The 23,295-nt window shown below is 40.4% G+C and overlaps 1 protein-coding gene and 1 long non-coding RNA gene across 3 annotated transcripts in view; one reads left to right on the top strand and one right to left on the bottom strand.

Annotated features, from left to right (window-relative positions):
• The window catches only part of RHBDF1 (rhomboid 5 homolog 1), a 575,397-nt gene extending 567,414 nt beyond the window's left edge, over window positions 1–7,983 (top strand). For both annotated transcript variants that reach the window (XM_075830047.1, XM_075830048.1), the window contains one exon: window positions 7,070–7,983. In XM_075830047.1, the coding sequence (XP_075686162.1) occupies window positions 7,070–7,489 (420 nt within the window). In that variant the 3' untranslated portion in view covers window positions 7,490–7,983. The remainder of the gene's footprint in view (window positions 1–7,069) is intronic.
• LOC142655636 (uncharacterized) overlaps window positions 1–23,295 on the bottom strand; it is a 676,170-nt gene that overhangs the window by 544,841 nt on the left and 108,034 nt on the right. Inside the window, exon 2 of the long non-coding RNA XR_012849527.1 lies at window positions 17,316–17,462. This is a non-coding gene — a long non-coding RNA (uncharacterized LOC142655636). The remainder of the gene's footprint in view (window positions 1–17,315; window positions 17,463–23,295) is intronic.

The raw sequence follows: 23,295 nt of genomic DNA, 5'->3' as shown, positions 1-23,295 counted from the left end.
AAAAATCTGCATTTTTCTAAATTGTAATGTATCTGCTTGTAAAACAGATCGTAATACCACACAAAATATTTACTAGTTAACATTTCCTATATGTCTACTTTATGTTTGCATTGTTTTTTGAACGTCCTTTTATTTTTCTATGACGTTACAAGGCTTAGAACTTTAGCTAGAATTTCTCGCATTTTCAAGAAAATTTCAAAAGGCTATTTTTTCAGGGACCAGTTCAGTTCTGAAGTGGCTTTGAGGGCCTTATATATTAGAAAGTCCCCATAAATCACCCCATTTTAAAAACTGCACACCTCAAAGTATTCAAAATAGCATTCAGAAAGAATTTCAACCCTTTAGGCATTTCACAGGAAATAAAGCAAAGTAGAGGAGAAATGTACAAATTTATTTTTTTTTTAAATGAAATTCATGTGTCAATTTTTTCTGTAACACAGAAGGTTTTACAAGAGAAACGCAACTCAATACTTATTGCCCAGATTCTGCAGTTTTTAGAAATATCCCACATGTGGCTCTAGTGCGATAATGGACTGAAACACAGGCCTCCGAATCAAAGGAGCACCTGCTGGATTTTGGGGCCTCTATTTTATTAGAATATAATTTAGGCACCATGTCAGGTTTGAAGAGGTCTTGTGGAGCCAAAACCGTGGAAACCCCCCAAAAGTGACCCCATTTTGGAAACTACATCCCTCAAGGAATTTTTCAAGAGGTATAGTGAGCATTTTTAGCCCACAGGTTTTTTGCTAAATTTATTGGAAATGGTCTGTGAAAATGAAAATCTACTTTTTGAGAAAAACATACGATGTTTTAGTTTTTACAAGGAATAAATGAGAAAAAGCACCCCAACATTTGTAAAGCAATTTCTCCCGATTACGGCAATACCCCATATGTGGTAATAAACTGCTGTTTGGACCCACGACAGGGCTCAGAATGGAACGAGGGCCATTTGAATTTTGTAGCGCAGATTTTGCTGGAATAGTTTTCAGTGCCATGTCGTGTTTCCAAAGCCCTGGAGGGACCATAACAGTGGAAACTCCCCAAAAGTGACCCCATTTTGGAAACTACACCCCTCAAGGAATTTTTCTAGGGGTATAGTTAGCATTTTAACTCTACACGGTTTTTGCTGAATTTATGGGAATTATGCCGTGAAATTGAAAATCTAAATTTTCTCTAATGAAATTTAGTTTTAGCTCAGATTTTTTCATTTTTACAATAGAGAAAGGAGAAAAAACACCCCAATATTTGTAAAGCAAACTCTTCTGAGCACAGCAATACCCCATATGTGGTAATAAACTGCTGTTTGGACACATGGCGGAAGTTAGAAAGGACGAAGCGCCATTTGACTTTTGAAGCTCAAGTTTTGCTGGAATGGTTTGAGGCCCCATGTCACATTTGCAAAGCCACTGAGGGGCCAAAATAGTACAAACCCGTCAAAAGTGACCCCATTTGGGAAACTATACCCCTTGTGGAATTTATCTAGCGGTATAGTGAGCATTTTGACCCCACAGGTTTTTTTCAGAATTATTGGAATTATGCAGTGAAAATGAAAATCTACATTCTTTCCACTAAAATGTTGAATTTTTTTCATTTTCACAAGGAATAAAGGAGAAAAAGCGCCCCAACAATTGTAAACCAATTTCTCCCGAGTACGGTAATACGCCACATGTGGTCATAAACTGCTGCTTGGATACACCACAGGGCTCAGAATGGCAGGAGTGCTACTTGGCATGTAGATTTTGTTTGATTGTATTTTGGGCGCAATGTCGCATTTGCAGAGCCCCTGAGGTACCCGTACAGTAGAAACCCCTGAGAAGTGACTCCATTTTGGAAACTATACCCCTCAGGGTAATCATCTAGGGGTGTACTGAGCATTTTGATCCCACAGATGTTTCATAGATTGTATCAGAATGAGGCAGTATGAAAATGAAATATTATTTTTTTCCCAAAAAATATGTAGTTTTGCACCCAATTTTTTTCCCACAAGGGGTAATAGGAGAAAAAACAACACATAATTTGTTACCCAATTTCTCCCGAGTATGGCAATACCCCATGTGTGGCCCTAAACTACTGTTTGGGCACATGGCAGAGCTCAAAATGGAAGGAGTGCCATGTGGCTTTTAGAGCACAAATTTTGCTGGACTCGTGTATGGGCGCCATGTCGCATTTGCAGAGCTCCCTTAGGTACCAGAGTAGAGTGTAAAACCCTAAGAAGTGACCCCATTTTGTAAACTACACCCCTCAAGGCATTTATCATTTGCCTGGACATATGACAGGGCTTAGGAGTGAAAGGCGCATGCGAGACCTATTTTGGTGATTTTCGCAGCATTAGCCCACAATGGCAGGGCTCTGGGGTCAAATAGTAAAACAAACCCCCAAGTAGTGACCCCCATTTTGGAAACTGCACCCCTGAAGGCATTTTATTAATGGGTGTAGTGAGCATTTTGACCACACAGGTTTTTTTTTTCTATAATAAATGAATGCTCAGTCGATGGTGCAAAGTGAAAATTGCAAATTTCCACAGGTATATGCCATTTTAGTGCACAATATTTTGTGCCCAGTTCATGCCACTGAACACAAATACCTCAAACTGTTAAGCGGGTTCTCCCGGGTATGGTGATGCCATATATGTGGACATAAACTTCCCGTTGGGCACGCTGCAGGGCTCAGAAGGGAGGGAGCGCCATTTGGCTTTTGGAGCGCAGATTTTGCTTAGTGGTAGTTTTGTTTGGGCTTTTGCTGGTATTTCAGTTTATGATGTGGGGGCATATGTAAGCTGTGCGGAGTACATCAGGGGCATAATAAGAGGGTATAATAATGGGGTAAATAAATAATAATTCATAGATGTGTGGCCGGTGTCGCACTGATAAATGGTGCCAGATCTTATCCGCTTTTGGACACTCTGCACATTTTGCATTGCCATATTCTGAGAGCCAGAACTTTTTTTTTTTTCTCCACCGGAGCTGGGTGAGGACTTATATGTTGCGGGACAATCTGTAGTTTTCATTGGTACCATTTTGGGGTACATGCGATTTTTTTGATCACTTTGTATTTCATTTTTTTTTGACAAGCAAGGTGACCAAAAACCTGCAATTCTGATGTTTTTTATAAAAAAATTTTTACGGCGTTCGCCATGCGCTATGAATGACAATTTTACTTTATTCTGCGGGTCGGTACGATTACGACAATACCATATGTATATAGTTTCTCTTATGCTTTGCAGCGTCTGCACAATAAAATCACTTTTGTTTCAAATAATTTATTTTTTGTGTCACCATATTTTGAGAGCCATAACTTTTTTATTTTTCAGTCAAGAAAGCTGCGGGAGGGCTTGTTTTTTGCGGGACGGGCTGCAGTTTTTAATGGTATAATTTTGTGGTGCATGCAACTTTTAGATCCCTTTTTTATTCTGTTTTGCGAGGGGTAGTGAATAACAAACAGCAATTCTGGAATAGTTTTTTATTACATTTTTTTACGGTGTTCACCGTACGGGTAAAATAGCATGATATTTATATAGTTTGGGTCGTTACGGACGCGGGGATACCACATATGTGTACTTTTTTAATGTTTTTTTGTTTTTCCTATAATAAAAGACTTATTATAGGGAAAAAGGCTGTTATAGTGTTTTTTTAAACTTTTTTTTTCATGAAACTTATTTTTTTTTACTTTTTTGCAACATTTTTATTAACTTGTTTCAACTTTTTTTTGTGTCCCACTAGGGAACTTGAAGGCATGAAGCCCTGATCGCTATTCTAATACACTACACTACCTACATAGTACAGTGTATTAGAGCTGTCAGCTATTCACTGACAGCAAGCCTATTAGACTTCGCCTCCCGGCGGGGCCTAATAGGCTTCCGTACTAGAAAGCGATTGTTAGGCTACGGTTGCCATAGCAACCATCGGAACACCCGCGGGTGCCGATGGTTGTCATTAGCAACCATAGCGTGCGATCTAAGGGGTTAATCGGCCGGATCGGAGCCTAGCTCTGGTCCTGGCCGTTAGAGCACGATTTCAGCTGTGACAAACAGCTGACACCCGCGCCCGTGGCAATCATCGTGGTTGCCGACAGGCTACAAGACACTTCGATGCATCGATCGCGTTGATCGATGCATTGAAGGAGTTAATCAGCCGGATCGGAGCCTAGCTCCGGTCCTGGCCGTTGCAGAGGGGTGCTGAACAGCTGATTACCGGCGGTGATACCGCTGGCTCAAGCTGAGCCAGCGCCATCATATACACCACGTCATGGGGCTGTGATTGGTCAGTCTGCTTTGACTGACCAATCACAGCGATCGCCGGCAGGAGACCGCTATGATTGATCCCCTGCCGTCTTACTGTGCCGGTCAACTGTCATAAACAGTTGACGGCACAGTTCTGTCACCTTGTCCTTTGACAGGGTGACAGTTTTTAGCCAGGACGCACCGGTATGCCCTGGTGCCTTAAAGCACTTCAATGCAGGACGTACCGGTGCGTCCTGGTGCGGTAAGGGGTTAAATTAATTTTATAAAGTATTTGGGGAGGTTCTCCTTCCACATATGACAAACCCCTCCTGCAGAAATTCTTCAAGCGGTCATTGTCACTCTTCCCAAATCGGGTAAAACGACCGACTCTCCAGAAAATTTCCGCCCAATTTCCCTGTTGAATAGTGATATTAAGATATTTTCTAAATTATTGGCTACAAGGATAAACGATTGCCTGCCCTCTTTAATTTCTTTAGACCAAGTTGGCTTCGTAAAAAGCCGCCAAGCTAGAGATTGGACTGGAAGACTGTTAGATTTGACACAAGTGGCTTATGACTCAACGGACCCAACAGTGGTACTTTCTTTAGATGCTGAAAAAGCATTTGATAGGGTAAATTGGAATTTCATAGAAGCGGTTCTCGATAAGTTTAAATTTGAATCTTTTATAAAAAATGCTATTCTTTCCATTTATTCTAGTCCTTTTGCGATAGTGTTAGCCTCAGGCTTTCTTTCAAAAACCTTTTTAATTAGCAATGGTGCTCATCAAGGGTGTCCACTCTCACCATTATTTTTTGATCTGTGTATGGAACCTTTTGCAGAAATTATACGGACTTCACAAAATAGTTCAGGTATTACTATAGGTGATAAAGTACATAAAGTTGGACTTTATGCAGATTACGTGGTTCTCATCTGTTCTTCTCCCTTTTCTTCTTTAACAGACATTAACAAAGTCATAGCAGAATACTGTTGAGAATCCTATTACAAATTAAATATGGCTAAATCTCTGCTAATGCCTATTCATGTCCCAGTAATTCTAAAATCCCTTCTTTCTAGTTTTAACTTTACTTGGGCAGAAAAAGGATTTCCATATCTGGGCATTACATTGACTCCTCATCCACCTCAAGTAATTAATTTAAATTAAACAGATCTCCTAACATCCCTAAAAATAATGTAGTAGACTAGAATTCTTTCAATTATCCTAGATAGCCAGGAAAAACTTGGTTAAAATGTTACTTTTACCAAAATTTCTTTACCTATGTAGGACTATATCATACCTTATTCCATCTTCTTTACTTTCACAAATCCAAACTCTATTTCTTAGATTCAAATGGAATAAAAAGAGGGCGAGAGTATCTAAACACCTTTTATTTCGTAGACTTAAGAATGGAGGTCTAGGGGTTCAGAATTTAGCGGCTTATAATATAGCGGCGATCATGGATCAAATGCATTTGACTTGGAATTCTGCAGGGTCGACTTTATGGGCACACTAGAAGATAACATGGTTCCTGGTTTTCTGGTTAAACATTTTCTTGCGGCAGAATATGCTGGTGCGGAAAAAGACAGCTATGCCTCTGCAGTCGATGTCTGATTCTCTGAGGGTTTGGAGATCACATGTTTGTATATATAATTGGTTTCACATTCCTCGGACTCAAATTCTGATACAAGTTATTGGAATTTTTATCTTTCATATCTCAATGGCACCTTGGCTTGAAGCAGGTGTTAGAATGATTTCAGATTTTTACATAGAAGATGCATTTCAGTCATTTGAGAATCTTGTACATCTATTTGGTATTTCAAATAAGTTTTTTTTTCAATATCTTCAGGTGAGTCTTCTACTGCAGAAGATAAACTTTCTATTAGCTCCGAGCTGTTTTATAACTTTCCATAAATGTATGTGTAACTGGCAAGGTCACAAAAAGCCCTTACTTGTAGTTATGATTTGATTCTCACCGTGGGTATGAGGGGAAAGGCGAAATATATGGAAAAGTGGGAGGGAGAACTGGGAGCGTCCTATTCAGATGAGCAGTGGCTCCTAGCATCTAATTGGCCATCTAAACATTCTAAATGTGTAAATCATTCAACTCAGATTGTATTTAACACCCTCTAGACTGGTACATATGTTTGCAAATGATTCTAAATCTTGTTGGAGAGGTTGTGGCTGAGTAGGCACTCCCTTACATATGTGGTGGTCATGCCCGACCATAACTACATCATGGGAGGATGTATTTAATTGAATGTTGGAATTTTCTAATCATCCTATTGACAGAAATCCTGCATTTGCAATTTTAGACATATCACTGGAGCAGATCTCTTCCTCCTCATTCACCACAATTTAATTGCCACTAGATTAGCTATTGCAAAATCCTGGAAGTCTCCCACGTCTCCCTCCTTATCTTAAATTATGCGTAGAATTAATAGCCAGTGTTCTCAAGAAACCTATTTGATATCTGATGTAAAAACTCACTGTCGCAACTGGAATTTATGTAACGCTTGGATTACTTCTAAATATTTAATGTTAATTGTAATTCTTATTATTGTGTTCTCCGTGATAAGAGCCACTGTTTTATTTGGTTTTGTTTTATTTTCCGTTTGCTTTCCGCAGCGCTCTACCTGTTGTGAGAGCTGTGTCTTGTACTTTGTGAAAAAAAAGTAAATAAAAATTTAAGGATAAAACAAAATAGGACATGTTTATATTTAGTTATTGAGGGTCCTGAATACTTTATTTTAAATATATTCATGCTTCTTTTTCCCTCATTATGAAGTGCTTCATATAGAATTCCATTATATTTTATGTTAGGTATTTAAAATATATTTACTAATTTTTTACAGGTTGGACCAGCTGGATCTCAGTTTGGAATCTTGGCATGCCTTTTTGTTGAGCTTTTCCAAAGCTGGCAAATTCTAGAGAGACCATGGAGAGCCTTCTTCAAACTCTTTGCTGTTGTTATCTTCCTGTTCACATTTGGCCTTCTTCCATGGATTGACAATTTTGCTCATATTTCCGGCTTTATTAGTGGTTTCTTTTTGTCTTTTGCATTTCTCCCTTACATTAGTTTTGGCAAGTTTGACATGTACAGAAAACGGTGTCAAATTATTATTTTTCTCTTAATATTTTTTGGGCTTTTGTCGGGACTTGTGGTTTTATTCTACTTTTATCATATCAAGTGTGAATGGTGCGAATACCTAACCTGTATTCCATTTACAGACAAGTTTTGCGAGAAGTATGACCTTGATGCTCAACTTCATTGACACATGTTAACTGGAGATTGAATTTTTATACAAATGTATTCTTTTTTTTTTAAATATTGTGTTATATTTCTGTTCTTAAAGGTACTGAAGGAATAACGTAGCCATTTTATCCCACAGCCTGCTGCATTTCAGATTCCTAGTAATTGATCTTATACTTGTAGTAATCATTAAGTAGCAGGAATTCAAAGATGGTCATCATTTGCGTTGGGAAATTAAATATTTTTATATCTATATCCATATTAAAAAAAAACAACAATATTCTTAAAGTGCATATTGATATAGTGTTTGATGACGTTTGTTAAATGTGTCTCAGATGTTCTTACTGTCTGAAAACTATTTGTTTCCTTGTTCACTTTTCTTGAACAATAGTGTGATGTCTTTTTGATGGACTAATTCAATGATTATGTTTTGTTAAATATTTTTTTGTTTTGCAGAACCCACTGCAGTAATTCAGCCTCAGGGTAGCGTTTTAGCTACTTTATTCAAAATAAAATCAAAACAAACTATTGAGCATTGCGTTTAGTGTTTCTTTTGCCATGTACTTTTATGTTTCCACCACTTGTTGAAGTAAAACTTGAAAGCACAAATGGTCTTAAATGTCAAATTGTTTCTACTACACAATGTTATCTTTAAGTTATCTTTAATAATTATTATCACGGATTGAGATAAAGGTATTTGAGGTATGAAATGTGCATATTATGTGGTCTTAGAGTACATGCTAAAATATTCAGTTTCCCTGGGGTAGTGTCCTATTTTATTTGGCAAGGGCACATGAAGAATGCCCACGAATCACAGTGATACAGCGACCGTGTCACAATTTAATTGTTTCCCTTTGGGAAAAAACTTGCAAGTGACTTTGTGACCATCCAAAGAATCAAACTACAACAATTTCTTTGATATAGTCGCTTGCAACTTTTTTATTTTATACAGAAACATTGTGTTGTGGTAGTGAAACGGTGTCACACTATTCTTAAAATAAATGTCCACCTTTTCATATTATTTTCTTTTTAGGTCCACCATTCTGTGCTGATTAACTTTATAACATATCATTATGGCGGTCGGAGCTCTGCTTTCCTTATACAAAACTCCAAATCCCTTTTATAGTTGTAGAGCTTACTGCATACTGTGCTATTATCGAGTTCATTGTCTAAACAATATGCAGTAAAACTTAAAATGTCTGCCTAGTGGTGGCCGCAGGCAGCCATAATTTTATAATTTTGCCTTTGCAGAGGATTTGGAGCCCCGTATGTTTGGACCCTCCTCAATAAATTAGCTTATTTTAATGCCTCACTTCTGCAAGAAAAAAACTAAATATAGCAGCCTTTCCATAAAGAAACAATTGAATGTCATAGTTTTCACAGACGGCCAGCTCAAGAGCCATGTCTATGCACGCCTCCCTTACTCATTAATAGTGGTCCCAGACAGAATTTCTTATTACAATTGGGTACTTGAGCACTTGTCTCAAACACTGTTCTCTCTAAGTTGTGATCTGCGTAAATTATAGAATAAAAACCACACCCTGTAGACAGGTAGAGCTATTATTGTACTTGTTGACTTCATTAGAATTTTTTATTTAACTCTATCCTTTCCAGCATGCACAGCTTATAGGGAACACTTGTCTCAAACACTTTCAACATTAGGTTTGGTCACGTTTAATTTCTATATGCTCATGAATGGGATATGAACATTCTATAGCCTCTGCCTGTCACCACTATATTCAAGATCAGCACCTGCGCTCTGTAAGTTTGCGGTATTCATTATAATATCTAGAACCCCTTTAATAAGGTAAAGATGATTTTTCAGGAACTGACAGAGAAAAATAGATAATACACACTGCAGTATTCTACTCTATTCTAGGTGTCACGATCTAAGGGTATGTTGACCCACTAGGCTGCTCCGCCGTAGCAGAGAGGCAGCTGACCAACTCACAGTCTATGCACAAAGTCTATGGTAGGAGTGTAGCACAAGGGTACCTTGGATAGTCCGGATGGCGACAAGGGCTCTGGCACAGATGGGGCTGGAGGTGGTGGGTTGCGGCAGACGTGGCAGATGATGGGATGACAGGCAACATCAGAAGTGGAGAATTCCAGCAGACGGGGCAAGGCAAGGCTCAGGTACTATACAGGCATGGGAACATGGCACAGAACGGGATATAGGAGGCAGGACAAGGGAACACTGGGAGCAGGAAAACACTAAGGGTCCATTTGCAATACATAGTTACATAGTTAGTATGGCTGAAAAAAGACACATGTCCATCAAGTTCAACCAAGGGACGGGAAAAGGGAAGGAAAAATTTCTACACATAGGAGCTAATATTTTTTTGTTCTAGGAAATTATCTAACCCTTTTTTAAAGCAATCTACTGTCCCTGCTGTGACCAGCTCCTGCGGTAGGCTATTCCATAGATTCACAGTTCTCACGGTAAAGAAGGCTTGTCGCCTCTGCAGCTTGAACCTTTTTTTCTCCAGACGGAGGGAGTGCCCCCTTGTTTTTTGAGGGGGTTTTACAAGGAACAGGATTTCACCATATTTTTTGTATGTGCCATTAATATATTTATATAAGTTAATCATGTCCCCCCTTAGTCGTCTTTTTTCAAGGCTAAATAGGTTTAATTCTTTCAATCTTTCCTCATAACTTAAATTCTACATGCCCCTAATTAGCTTCGTTGCTCTTCTTTGTATTTTTTCCAACTCCAGGGCATCCTTTCTATGAACTGGAGCCCAGAACTGAACTGCATATTCTAGATGAGGCCTCACTAATGCTTTGTAAAGTGGCAATATTACATCCCTGTCCCGTGAGTGCATGCCTCTTTTAATACACAACAATATCCTGCTGGCATTTGAAGCAGCTGATTGACACTGCATGCTGTTATTGAGTTTATGATTTACAAGTACACCCAGATCCTTCTCAACAAGTGAATCCGCCAGTGTAGCTCCCCCTAGGACATATGATGCATGCAGGTTGTTGGTACCCAGATGCATAACTTTACATTTATCTACATTAAACTTCATCTGCCAAGTGGACGCCCAAACACTTAGTTTGTTTAAATCTCAAAAAATAGAAGAAGAGGGGGGAGGAATCCTCCAGCTCACCTGACACTACAGAGTGTGTCTCAGCAGCGCCCGGAATCTCGTGTCGGTACACGTTCTGAAGCACGGAAGGAGAGGGAAGTGTTGTTCCAGCGCTGCAAGGAGTATTAAAATGGAAGAAGGTTTCCAAGTTTAATGACGTTCAATTAAAAAATAGTCCAGAGGTATAGTCTTGATGTGAGGGTAAGCGGGCGGTAATGTCCTCAGAGCCTACGCGTTTCGGATGCTACTGCATCCTTAGTCTTGGCTGTAATGTCTATTTTGAAAAGCGCGCGTTGTCTCTTATTTATCCTCGTCTCTAGGGTACAGCTGATTGCTGAGTGCGTTCCACTGTTGTTATCCCTTTGGAACGCAAGCCGGAAGTGAGAATGGTTGTTGCCCATTCTATTAGCGTTTTCACTTACGTACTGTAAGACTGGTAGCTACGTTAGTATCATAGTTGAGAGTATTGGGTTGTGTAAGTTCAACCCAACATGAGTATATTATATATTTCAGATGGTGTTTTGTCGTGTAGATTGGAGACTAGAAGACGGAAGGTCCCGTCACTTTGCCTCTTCCCTGTAGCTCAGATATCTATCTGACAGACAGTGGTACATATGACATAGGTGAGTATTATGTGTATTTATTTAGATAGAAAATATGGTAAAACATTTTTTTAGACATAGTTGATATGCATTGTTATGTAAATGTCAATATTTTGTACGTTAATTATTAGAGTATTGTTTTAAATGTCTGTGAGTAGTACGATATTGTTTATTACTGTACGTGGACAGTGTTGATGTGTAGTGTTAGACGTATTATTAGAGAGATATTATCACTGTTCTCCTTTAGATTGAAAAAGGACAGAGACGGGCGCATGCTTTTTGTAATGAGGATATAACGTGGGAAGAAAGTGAACGTCATTAAACTTGGAAACCTTCTTCCATTTTAATACTCCTTGCAGCGCTGGAACAACACTTCCCTCTCCTTCCGTGTTTGTTTAAATCTGCCTGCAATTCATGAACATCTTCCATAGACTGAACTATATTACATAGCTTGGTGTCATCTGCAAAAATAGAAATAGTGCTATTAATCCCATCTTCTATATCATTAATAAATAAGTTGAATAATAGTGGTCCCAGCACTGAACCTTGGGGTACACCACTTATTACCGGGGACCATTCAGAGTAGGAATCATTGACCACAACTCTCTGGATACGGTCCTTGAGCCAATTCTCAATCCAATTACAAACTATATTTTCTAAACCTATAGTCCTCAATTTACCCATTAGGCGTCTATGGGGGACAGTGTCAAATGCCTTTGCAAAGTCCAAAAACACTAAATCCACAGCGGCCCCTCTGTCTAGACTTCTGCTCACCTCTTCATAAAAACAGATTAGGTTAGTTTGACAACTTCTGTCCTTAGTAAAACCGTGCTGGCTGTCACTTATAATGCTATTTATTGTCACATAATCCTGTATATAGTCCCTCAATAGCCCCTCAAACATTTTCCCCACGATGGATGTTAAGCTTACTGGTCTATAATTACCGGGGGAAGACCTAGAGCCCTTTTTGAAAATAGGCACCACATTTGCGCTGCGCCAGTCCCTTGGCACTATACCAGTCACTAGAGATTCTCTGAATATTATGAAAAGGGGGACAGAAATAACTGAACTAAGCTCTTTAAGAATTCTAGGGTGTAACCCATCTGATCCCGGGGCCTTGTGCACATTTATTTTATTTAATTTAGCTTGGACCATATCTACATTCATCCAATTCAGTATATCAACTGATATATTAACAGCACTGGCACCGGCTACATCAGCTTCTCGTTCTTCTGTTGTATATACAGAGCTAAAGAACCCATTTAGTAACTCTGCCTTCTCTTGATCCCCTGTGATCAACTCCCCATTACCACTATCTAGGGGTCCTACATGTTCAGACCTTGGCTTTTTAGCATTTATATACTTGAAGAATTTTTTGGGATTTGTTTTACTATCCTTGGCCACCTGCCTTTCATTTTGTATTTTTGCTAATTTTATTACATTTTTACAGATTTTATTAAGCTCTTTATATTTTACAAAGGCTACAGCTGTACCCTCAGATTTGTATTTTTTAAATGCCCTTTTTTTGTCGTGTATTGCCCCTTTCACAGAAGGTGTAAGCCATGTGGGGTTTAATTTTAGTCGTTTATACTTGTTACCTATAAGAATAAATTTTGCACTATAATAACTCAAAGTAGATTTGAAAATCTCCCATTTATCATTTGTTCCATTATTTGACATTAGTTCTTCCCAGTCCATATCCTGAATTGCCGCCCTCATCCTGGGGAAATTGGCTTTCTTAAAATTAAATGTTTTTGCCCTCCCAGCCTGTGTTTGTTTTTTACAGTATAGGTAAAATGTAACTATATTATGATCACTGTTACCGAGGTTTTCACGAACATTGACATTCCCAACAAGAATGCAGACATCGGAAAACTACAACAATGCTCAGGTAGGGAGTGGTAGGGTGGAACCCTTCTTATAGTCCAGGATAGACAGGGGTTGATTAGGGAACTTTAAACATGTGTACGCGCTGGCTCTTTAAGGCCGGGGCCGAGCGAGCGCGCGCATCTTAATAGTGAGAGCAGGACCAGCCGGCTGCAAGTGCTGCCGTCTCCTAGGAGGGAGATGCCGGCAGGAAGCCAACAGACTGTTGTCGTGGGCGTCGCCAGATAAGGAATGGTGGCGGTCCGCGACCATGGCTGTGACAGTACCACCCCCTTACGCCACCTCTTCTTAAGTCAGGAGCGCAAGAGGAACTTCCTTATGAGGGTAGGAGCATTGAGGTTCTCTTCTGGCTCCCAGGACCTCTCCTCAGGACCAAACCCTCTCCAGTCCACTAGATAGAAGGTTCTTCCACCTATTCTCTTAAAGTCCATAATCTCTTTTACCTCGACCACATCAGACGACCCGCTGGGAGCAACTGCAGACCTAGGAGCTTTACTGAAGCGGTTCAGAACCACAGACTGAAGGAGAGACACGTGGAATGTGTTGGGGATCTTGAGAGTGGGAGGAAACCAAAGTGTATAGGATACAGGGTTAATCCGTTGCAGAACTTCGAAAGGACCGAGGAACCTTGGAGCGAATTTGTGGGAGGGCTTCTTGAGACAAATGTTTCTCGAGGATAGCCCGACCTTGACTCCAGGAGAGAACTGAGGAGGAACTTTTTTCCTTTTATCAGTATGTTTTTTCATGCGGTCCAATGCTTGGAGAATCGCAGACTTAGTCTGCTGCCAGATGTGAATAAACGTCCAAAAAGAAGAATTGGCTGCTGGTACCTGAGTCATAGAAAGAAATATGTAGGGCTGTACTTCAAAGTAGGATGTGGTGGTGCTGTAAAGGTTCGTGTTTGGAAACCAACACTATAGGTCCATAGAAAAAAACCTTGAGCACTCTAAGGGTATGTGCACACGATAACTGCAATTACGTCTAAAATTACGGAGCTGTTTTTAGGAGAAAACAGCTCCTGAATTTCAGACGTAATTGCATGTACTCGTGTTTTGCGGGGCATCTTTTATGGACGTAATTTGGAGCTGTTCTTCATTGGAATCAATTAAAAACGGCTCCAACTACGTCCCAAGAAGTGTCCTGCACTTCTTTTGACGAGGCTGTAATTTTACGCGCCGTCTTTTGACAGCGACGCGTAAAATGACAGGTCGTCGGCACAGTACATCGTAGAGCCCATGTAAAGTAATGGGCAGATGTTTGCCGACGTATTGGAGCCGTTATTTCAGACGTAATTCGAGGCGTAAAACACCTCCATTACGTCTGAAAATAAGTCGTTAGACAGGGTTCACACGACCTATTTTCAGACGTAATAGAGGCGTTTTACGCCTCGAATTACGTCTGAAAAAATGGCTCCAATACGTTGGTAAACATCTGCCCATGACTTAACCAGTTCAGGACCGGGCTATTTTGAGCCTTCAGGACCAGACACCGTTTAGCCCTTTTTAGCACGTGTTAGTTAAATGGCTATAACTTTTTTATCTGTTGGGCTAACAACGTGATTTTTGCGATGTTTTTTTCTTTAGACAAAGCAGGTTTCTTTTTTATCGTTTTTATACACATCCTTTTTGCTATTTTAGAATTTTTATTCTTAAAGTTTGAAAATAATAGTAAAAAATAAGATTTTTAAGTTTCAGCTATTTTTTTTTGGTAATAACATAGTTTTACCCTAAAATAAACATTTTATTTGTGATCATCATTGTCAACCATAAATTTTAATATATTACATGTCTATTTTAGGGAAATTGGGTCCGGGCTAACGTTACGACAATGATTGGCGGGAGGGGAATGTTTTTTTGGGGTGGGTATTTTATGTGTATTTATTATTAATTTTTTTTGCACTTTCCTTTCCTTTTATTTTTTTATTACTATGGTCTGTACCTCAAAGGTCAAAAAAGACCTTTGGGGAACTTTATATATTTTTTTTCCTTCTTTTACACCATGCTTTTCCACTGTAACTGGAGCTGCACATCAGCCCCAGTTACAGGGGAAATCAGTCCTCTCATAGTGACGATTGTCACTAATAGGGCTGTGCTGGGTCTAGTAAGACCCAGCAGCAGTGTGCCGCTAACGGCACCCGGCGATCATGTGACCAGTCACATGAACACCAGGAGCAATATTCCTATACACAGCGTTCATTGAGCGCTGTGTACAAGTGATCAGAGAAGATAGAAGCAGCGAAAGCTGCTTCTATCCTCTCCTCAGGGTCCCCGGCAGTCACTGACAGCCGGAGACCCGACAATCAGCTGCAAGTTAAAACCCGAGCCATAAAAAGTCTATGGCTCGGGTATTAAGGACCCTGACCGCTGGCCGTAAAAAAATAGCAACGGTCAGGAACCAGTTAAAGTGCACTCCAAAACCAGTTCACACACCCACCAAAAAAATGCTGCCACCACTTGCCGTATTAGGCCGACAAGAGCCTCCTCCTGGTAACGCACACGTTCACTCAGGCACAAACAATCTAAATAGCATTCAACAGGTTATGCTTTCCTCTTCGAGGTTGTGGGTAGGTTTAGAGCAGCAAACTTATTAATTTTAACCCCCTTCCCGCTCCTGGACGTACTATTAAGTCATGGTAACTGTATTGTTCGCGTTCCATGACCTAATAGTACGTCACGGGAGTAACGGCCATTTCGGCTGTCTTCCCGACACATGCAGGAGCTGTGACAGCTGCTGTTTTGTACAGCAGTTGCCGCAGCGCCTATCGCGGGGACCAATCGCTGTGTCCCCGCTGATTAACCCCTTAAAAGCCGTGTTCAATAGCGATCGCGGCTTTTTAGGGGTTAAACCATCATCAACGGCCCGCTACATGATAGCGGGCAGCGATGGTTTCTATGGCAACCGAACGCCTAATAATGGCGTCCGGCTATGCCATCTACGGAAGCCTAGTGAGTCCTGACAAAGTCAGGACCCACTATGCTTGCTGTCAGTGAGTAGCTGACAGCTCTAATACACTGAACTACGCATGTAGTGCAGTGTATTAGCATTGCGATCAGGGCCTCCTGCCCCCAAGTTCCCTAGTGGGACAAAGTAATAAAGTAAAAAGTTGTGTAAAAATAAAATAAAAGTTTTAAAAGTAATAAAAGTAAAAACCCCCTTTTTTCCCTTATCAGTCCTTTATTATTAATACAAATAAATAAACAAATAAACCATACATAATTGGTATCGCCGCATCCGTAACAGCCTGACCTACAAAATTCTTTCATTATTTATCCCGCCTGGTGAACGCCATAAAAAAGAATGACAATAAACCATACCAGAATCACAATTGTTTGGTCACTTCACCTCCCAAAAAAATTGAATAAAAAGAGATCAAAAAGACGCATGTACCTAAAAATGGTGCTGATCGAAACTACAGTTTGTTATGCAAAAAAACAAGTCCTCGCACGGCTTTCTTCATGGAAAAATAAAAAAGTTATGGCTCTTAGAATATGGCAACACAAAAAGAAAATTATTTTTTACAAAACGTATTTTATTGTGCAAACGCCATAAGACAAAAAAAAAAAACTATAAACATCTGGTATCGCCGTAATCGTATCGCCCCGCAGAATAATGTGAATATGTCAATTATATGCTGTAAAAAAAAATAGAATACAAAACAATAGTGGAATTGCTGTTTTTTAGTCACCATGCCACTTAATAATAGAATAAACACTGATCAAAAAGTCGCATGCACCCAAAGAAAACTACAATGAATTCCTCAAGGGATCTAGTTTCCAAAATAGGGTCACTTTTGGGGGGTTTCCACTGTTTTGGCACCACAAGATTTCTTCAAACCGGACATGGTGCCTAATAAAAAGGAGGCCTGAAATCTGTTTTAAGTTCAGTACGTGGGAAGAACAATCCAACCCTTACATTGTCGATTAAACAAACATAGATCCAACTGCAAAAATAAATTTTTACTCCACAGTATATCCAGACATTGCACACTAGCACATGATAGTGATTTTAACTGCTTCACCATCACCCAGATCGATCACATTAAGGAAAACCAAAGAGACCGTTATAATATTCTTTGCAGAAGAGAAATCTTCTGGATGTATAAACTCAAGACATTAAAACCAACAGGTCTCAATGAAGTAACAGAGACCATTATGTAACTCCGTTTTTACAACCCTAAGAGCAACATATATAGGAATCATCCTATATATATATATATACAAACGAATATACCAACATTTGTGCGCTATAATATAGGCAATTCTCTCACCCGTGGCTGCTGTGTATTCTTGTTCCGATCAATCTTCCTCGAACCGCACGGCTCCCTTCTCTGAGTCGGCAGCAGCACTCTCTGCATGAATGACTCATACCCAGGAGCGTCACATCACCATGACAACGATACACACCACTGACAGCTCTGAAAGAACGATACTCTAAAATATAAGCACCAAACATTTGAAGTACATATAAACAAAAAATAAACACCCCCATTGAATAAATACACATTTCAAAGATGCTCCATCTCTAATAGGCTTTTGTATATATTTCTACATATATTTCTACATGTTTCTAAATCACTTCTTCCATGATTATATATGAGATGCTTATTCTATCTTTTTGCACAAATTTTGAATATTAATGTAAAACGGGTCTGCTCTCTGATAGGGAACAACTTACACACTTCATTACCGCACTTTGCTAATATGACTCATACCTAGGAGCGTCATATCACCATGACGATGATACACACCACTGACAGTTTGGAATGAACGATGTTTTAAATTGAAAATACAAAACAATAATAAAAAACTTCATACTACAACTAACGAATAAACACACTGCGGAGACATTCCACTTGAAATGCATCTATGATCTTTTTATACATACTTTTATACATATTGTCATTAATGTTTTTTAATCATTGTTTTATTTATTATTATTATTTTTATATTATTATCATTCTGTAAAAAATGCTTATTCATATTTTTGAACCTACGATCCTTGTTTTGTATCTTTGTCTATACCTTTAATATGAATGAAAAACTGTTTTGTTTTTAAATGAATAATTTTTATACCTCACTGCCGTACCTTGCTTACACAATTGACCTTTGACCTTTGACCTGTAACCTAACCCGGTACTGATTCCTAGGCCAGCTATAAATGCACAGTCATCATGAATAGACCTAACACTTGTACCTAACCTGACGAAGAGGCCGGTACGGCCTTGAAACACATTGTTGTTGTTGTTGTACAAATAAAAGCAATTTCCAGTACAGCTACGCCCTCGGATATTCAATTTTTTATCTCCCTATCTCCTGGATCTACATAGTGGATTTTTACCAATCTTCAAACCGGAATTTGGGCTGCAACTGTCTCTACCTAAGTCTAACTTGGACACGCACCTTGGGATGTTATGCTCCGAGCATAACAACATCAGGTCAGCACAATTGACCACTTTTTTCCTTTTGTTCTCACCTAATACAGGCTCATGCACTATGTGCGCTTTGTTTCCTTTTTCCCTATAGCGTGATCATTATCACACTAGGGCCACATGTGGGATATTTCTCAAAACTGCAGAATCTGGGCAATAAGTATTGAGTTGCGTTTCTCTGGTAAAACCTTCTGTTTTACAAAAAAAACATGGAAAAAAAAGGATTTTCTGACAACAAAAAAAAGAAATATGTCAATTTCACCTCTACTGTGCTCTAAATTCCTGTGAAACACCTAAAGGGTTAATAAACTTTCTAAATGCTTTTGTGAATACTTTGAGGGGTCTAGTTTCTAAAATGGAGTGTTTGATAGGGCTTCTAATATATAGGCCCCTCAAAGCAACGTCAGAACTGAACTGGAACCTAAAAAAAAATAATTAGACAATACTTTGCTTCTTACATTATATTGATAATGAGCAGTGCCCACCCCGAGATGACCCCAGTTTTGACCGTTTGTATAAACGGAGACCCATATTAGACCATTTCAGTGCCCGGTTTTCCCAAGCATTCACCCCGAGAAGTGTATTTCTATTGATGAATCCTTGGTACATTTTAAAGGGAGGCTTCAATTCCGCCAGTACCTGCCGAGTAAGAGGGCAAGGTATGGCGTGAAGATGTATAAGCTGTACGAGAGTGCATCAGGGTATACCTACAAATTTAGGATATATGAAGGGACGGACCCCTCCTTGGAGCGTCTGGCAGACGCCATTATACTTATCAATTTCATCGATCTCATTTATACACAGGTATGTTTGTCTCATCCTTTGCCTATATTCTATTTCCTTCTATGCACATTTATTACCGGCACTTTATGGTATGGTCCTGAGGGGTATCTTGTCAATATCCCTGCCTCTCTTCTAAGTTGTTTTATATGCATTTTATCTTATTCTGTGATATCTTGTTCATGTTAACCGGCTGCAATTTATATGTAATGTCCGTGGCTGCGGGCTGTCAGCTCCAATCCCCTCCTGACAGCCGCAGCCACGAGTCGGCAAGCGCTGGCCCCAGCCTCCTCCTCAGGAGACGCCAGCGCTCGCGTCACCTCAGCCGGATCCCGTTGGGTGCGCAGGCACGCTCGTGCCCGCTCTTAAAGGGGCAGTGCGCGCACCGGACCTTTTGATAAACATTGACCCGTGAGTACCCTGGACTATAAGAGGGGTCCAGTCCCCTGCTTCTATGCCTGAGCATTGTTGAAGTTTCCTAGTTTGTCTATGTGATGGCCTCCTAGTGTGTTTCCGGTACCTGTACCTGTTCCAGTTCCTGTTCCTGTTTCTTGTATTCCATACCATCCTGGTCGAGCACTGTGCTGTGCCAAAGTCGTGTTGTGCTGTATTCCACGTCTGACCTGCTTCACCTCGCCTGACGTCTACCTGCTGCATAGTCCCAGCCGAGCCTGCCCTGCTGCTGTCTGAGCTGCCACAGGTACCTATACGAACCATAGACTTTCACCTGCTCCCTGTGGGCCAGCTGCCTTACCGCCAAGGCGGTACGGCCCAGTGGGTCCCAGATCCTTCGTGACAGTATATTGTCTTGGATTCTCCCTTTATTTTTTTATTTTTTTTATTTTCTTGATATACACTCCTATGATCTACGAGTATGTTTTTGCATGTGCATACATATTTCTAATAAATATATATATATTTTTTCTCAATGAATATTGAGCATATTTTACCTCTTCATGTAACAAAGTAAATCCTTCTCTAGTTCCTATTTTCATATCACACGACTTTCCGTACTGACGACATCCGCCAATATCATTAAGGAAAGACAAAACCCTGCTGCAATCATCCTTAAATCATATCCAAAAAAGAGAATGTGAAGCAGCACTCAAATAAAGTGAATTTATTCATCCAACATGGAACCACAACGTTTTACCTCCTCTATGAAGGCATTTTGAAGCTTTGCACCAGCCTAGTCAGACATTTGTTCACAGTGCTGCTCCAATCCTCTGCTTTTTTCTACAATCCTTAAATCATTATATACTAGCAATTTATCATCTTCACTGTATTTTTTTTATTATTGTATACATTTACCTTAGATTTATATACCTTTGTTAATACTTTAGAAAATGTTATATCCATTCCGTTATAAGTGATTACAGTTGAGAGTGTATATTATACACTTGTTCTTTTTTTCTCACAGCGATTGTGATAAAGGCCTTGGATAGGCTGAAACGTCCATTTAAAATCGCTTACCTAAAAAGTCCAGTATTTGGAATAAAGCTGTAATGTCGGGGTAGGGAGACAGACAGGTGAGCCCTAATCTACCCGCCACTCAGTCCCTGCCTACTTGCACGGCCCGTCCTAGGCGACGGCGTACAACTGGGCGACGGTCCCTACACTCAATAAGTGCACGACAGGCAAACAGACGAGGGTACACAGAAGCTAAGGGAAATGGGGCAGTTGCCCACCGCAACACCGTGAGCAACAAGAGTAGTGAACGAGCCGAGTCAAACCAGGAGTTTACGAGGTACCAAACGCAGAGCAGGAGAGTAGTCAGTAAACCCAGGGTCAAATTGAAGCAGAGGTCAATAGTACAAGCAGGAACAGCAGAGCCAGGAAACCAGACAGAATCACAGGCAAAGGAAAAGCAGGAAACGAAGGCATAAATAGACCGAGGGCGGGAGCTAGCTCCGTCTGGCCAGGCTGTGATACACTACCGTTCAAAAGTTTGGGGTCACCCAGACAATTTTGTGTTTTCCATGAAAACTCACACTTATATTTATCAAATGAGTTGCAAAATGACTAGAAAATATAGTCAAGACATTGACAAGGTTAGAAATAATGATTTTTATTTGAAATAATAATTTTCTCATTCAAACTTTGCTTTCGTCAAAGAATGCTCCATTTGCAGCAATTACAGCATTGCAGACCTTTGGCATTCTAGCTGTTCTTTGCTTAGGTAATTGGGAGAAATTTCACCCCATGTTTCCAGAAGCCCCTCCCACAAGTTGGATTGGCTTGATGGGCACTTCTTGCGTACTATACGGTCAAGCTACTCCCACAACAGCTCTATGGGGTTGAGATCTGGTGACTGCGCTGGCCACTCCATTACAGATAGAATACCAGCTGCCTGCTTCTTCCCTAAATAGTTCTTGCATAATTTGGAGGTGTGCTTTGGGTCATTGTCCTGCTGTAGGATGAAATTGGCTCCAATCAAGCGCTGTCCACAGGGTATGGCATGGCGTTGCAAAATGGAGTGATAGCCTTCCTTATTCAAAATCCCTTTTACCTTGTACAAATCTCCCACTTTACCAGCACCAAAGCAACCCCAGACCATCGCATTACCTCCACCATGCTTGACAGATGGCGTCAGGCACTCTTCCAGCATCTTTTCAGTTGTTCTGCGTCTCACAAATGTTCTTCTGTGTGATCCAAACACCTCAAACTTCGATTCGTCTGTCCATAACACTTTTTTCCAATCTTCCTCTGTCCAATGTCTGTGTGCTTTTGCCCATATTAATCTTTTCTTTTTTTTAGCCAGTCTCAGATATGGCTTTTTCTTTGCCACTCTGCCCTGAAGGCCAGCATCCCGGAGTCGCCTCTCCACTGTAGACGTTGACACGGGCGTTTTGCGGGTACTATTTAATGAAGCTGCCAGTTGAGGACCTGTGAGGCGTCTATTTCTCAAATTAGAGACTCTAATGTACTTGTCTTGTTGCTCAGTTGTGCAGCGGGGCCTCCCACTTCTCTTTCTACTCTGGTTAGAGCCTGTTTGTGCTGTCCTCTGAAGGGAGTAGTACACACCCTTGTAGGAAATCTTCAGTTTCTTGGAAATTTCTCGCATGGAATAGCCTTCATTTCTAAGAACAAGAATAGACTGTCGAGTTTCACATGAAAGCTCTCTTTTTCTAACCATTTTGAGAGTTTAATCGAACCCACAAATGTAATGCTCCAGATTCTCAACTAGCTCAAAGGAAGGTTAGTTTTATAGCTCCTCTAAACAGCAAAACTGTTTACAGCGGTGCTAACATAATTGCACAAGGGTTTTCAAGTGTTTTCTAATCATCCATTAGCCTTCTAACACAGTTAGCAAACACAATGTACCATTAGAACACTTGAGTGATGGTTGCTGGAAATGGGCCTCTATACACCTATGTAGATATTACATTAAAAACCAGACGTTTGCAGCTAGAATAGTAATTTACCACATTAACAATGTATAGAGTGTATTTCTGATTAATTTAATGTTATCTTCATTGAAAAAAACGGTGCTTTTCTTTCAAAAATAAGGAAATTTCTAAGTGACCCTAAACTTTTGAACGGTAGTGTAGGTTCTCCCACTCCTCAGCCTGGCAGCCTGAATGGTAGCAGATCGAGTCCCTCTATCAGACCTAGGAGCAGATGCAGACTGATTAATCACGGGCGTCGACACAGAAGCTGTGTCTGGTAAATCCTTTACAGTACCCCCCCCCCCCCTTTTATGAGGGGCCACTGGACCCTTCCTAGATGGACCTGGCTTAATGGGGAACCGAAGATGGAACAATACCCCAGCGTGAACATCCTGGGCGGGTACCAAAGTCCTCTCCTCAAGCCCATATCCTCTCCAATGGACCAGGTACTGGAGGGAGCCTTGGACCATCCTGCTATTCACAATATTGGCCGCCTCGAATTCTACCCCTTCAGGGGTGAGAACAGGGACCGGAGGTTTCCTGGAGGTAGCCAAGGACGGGAAGCAGCGTTTGAGGAGGTAGGCATGAAACAGGTTGTGTATTTGAAAAGACGGGGGTAACTCCAGCCGGAAGGAGACAGGGTTAAGGAT

The sequence above is a fragment of the Rhinoderma darwinii genome, chromosome 6 (assembly GCF_050947455.1).
Source record: "Rhinoderma darwinii isolate aRhiDar2 chromosome 6, aRhiDar2.hap1, whole genome shotgun sequence".
NCBI lineage: Eukaryota > Metazoa > Chordata > Amphibia > Anura > Rhinodermatidae > Rhinoderma > Rhinoderma darwinii.
The sequence above is the reverse complement of the archived record's forward strand: the minus strand, read 5'-3'. Positions and strand labels throughout refer to the sequence as shown.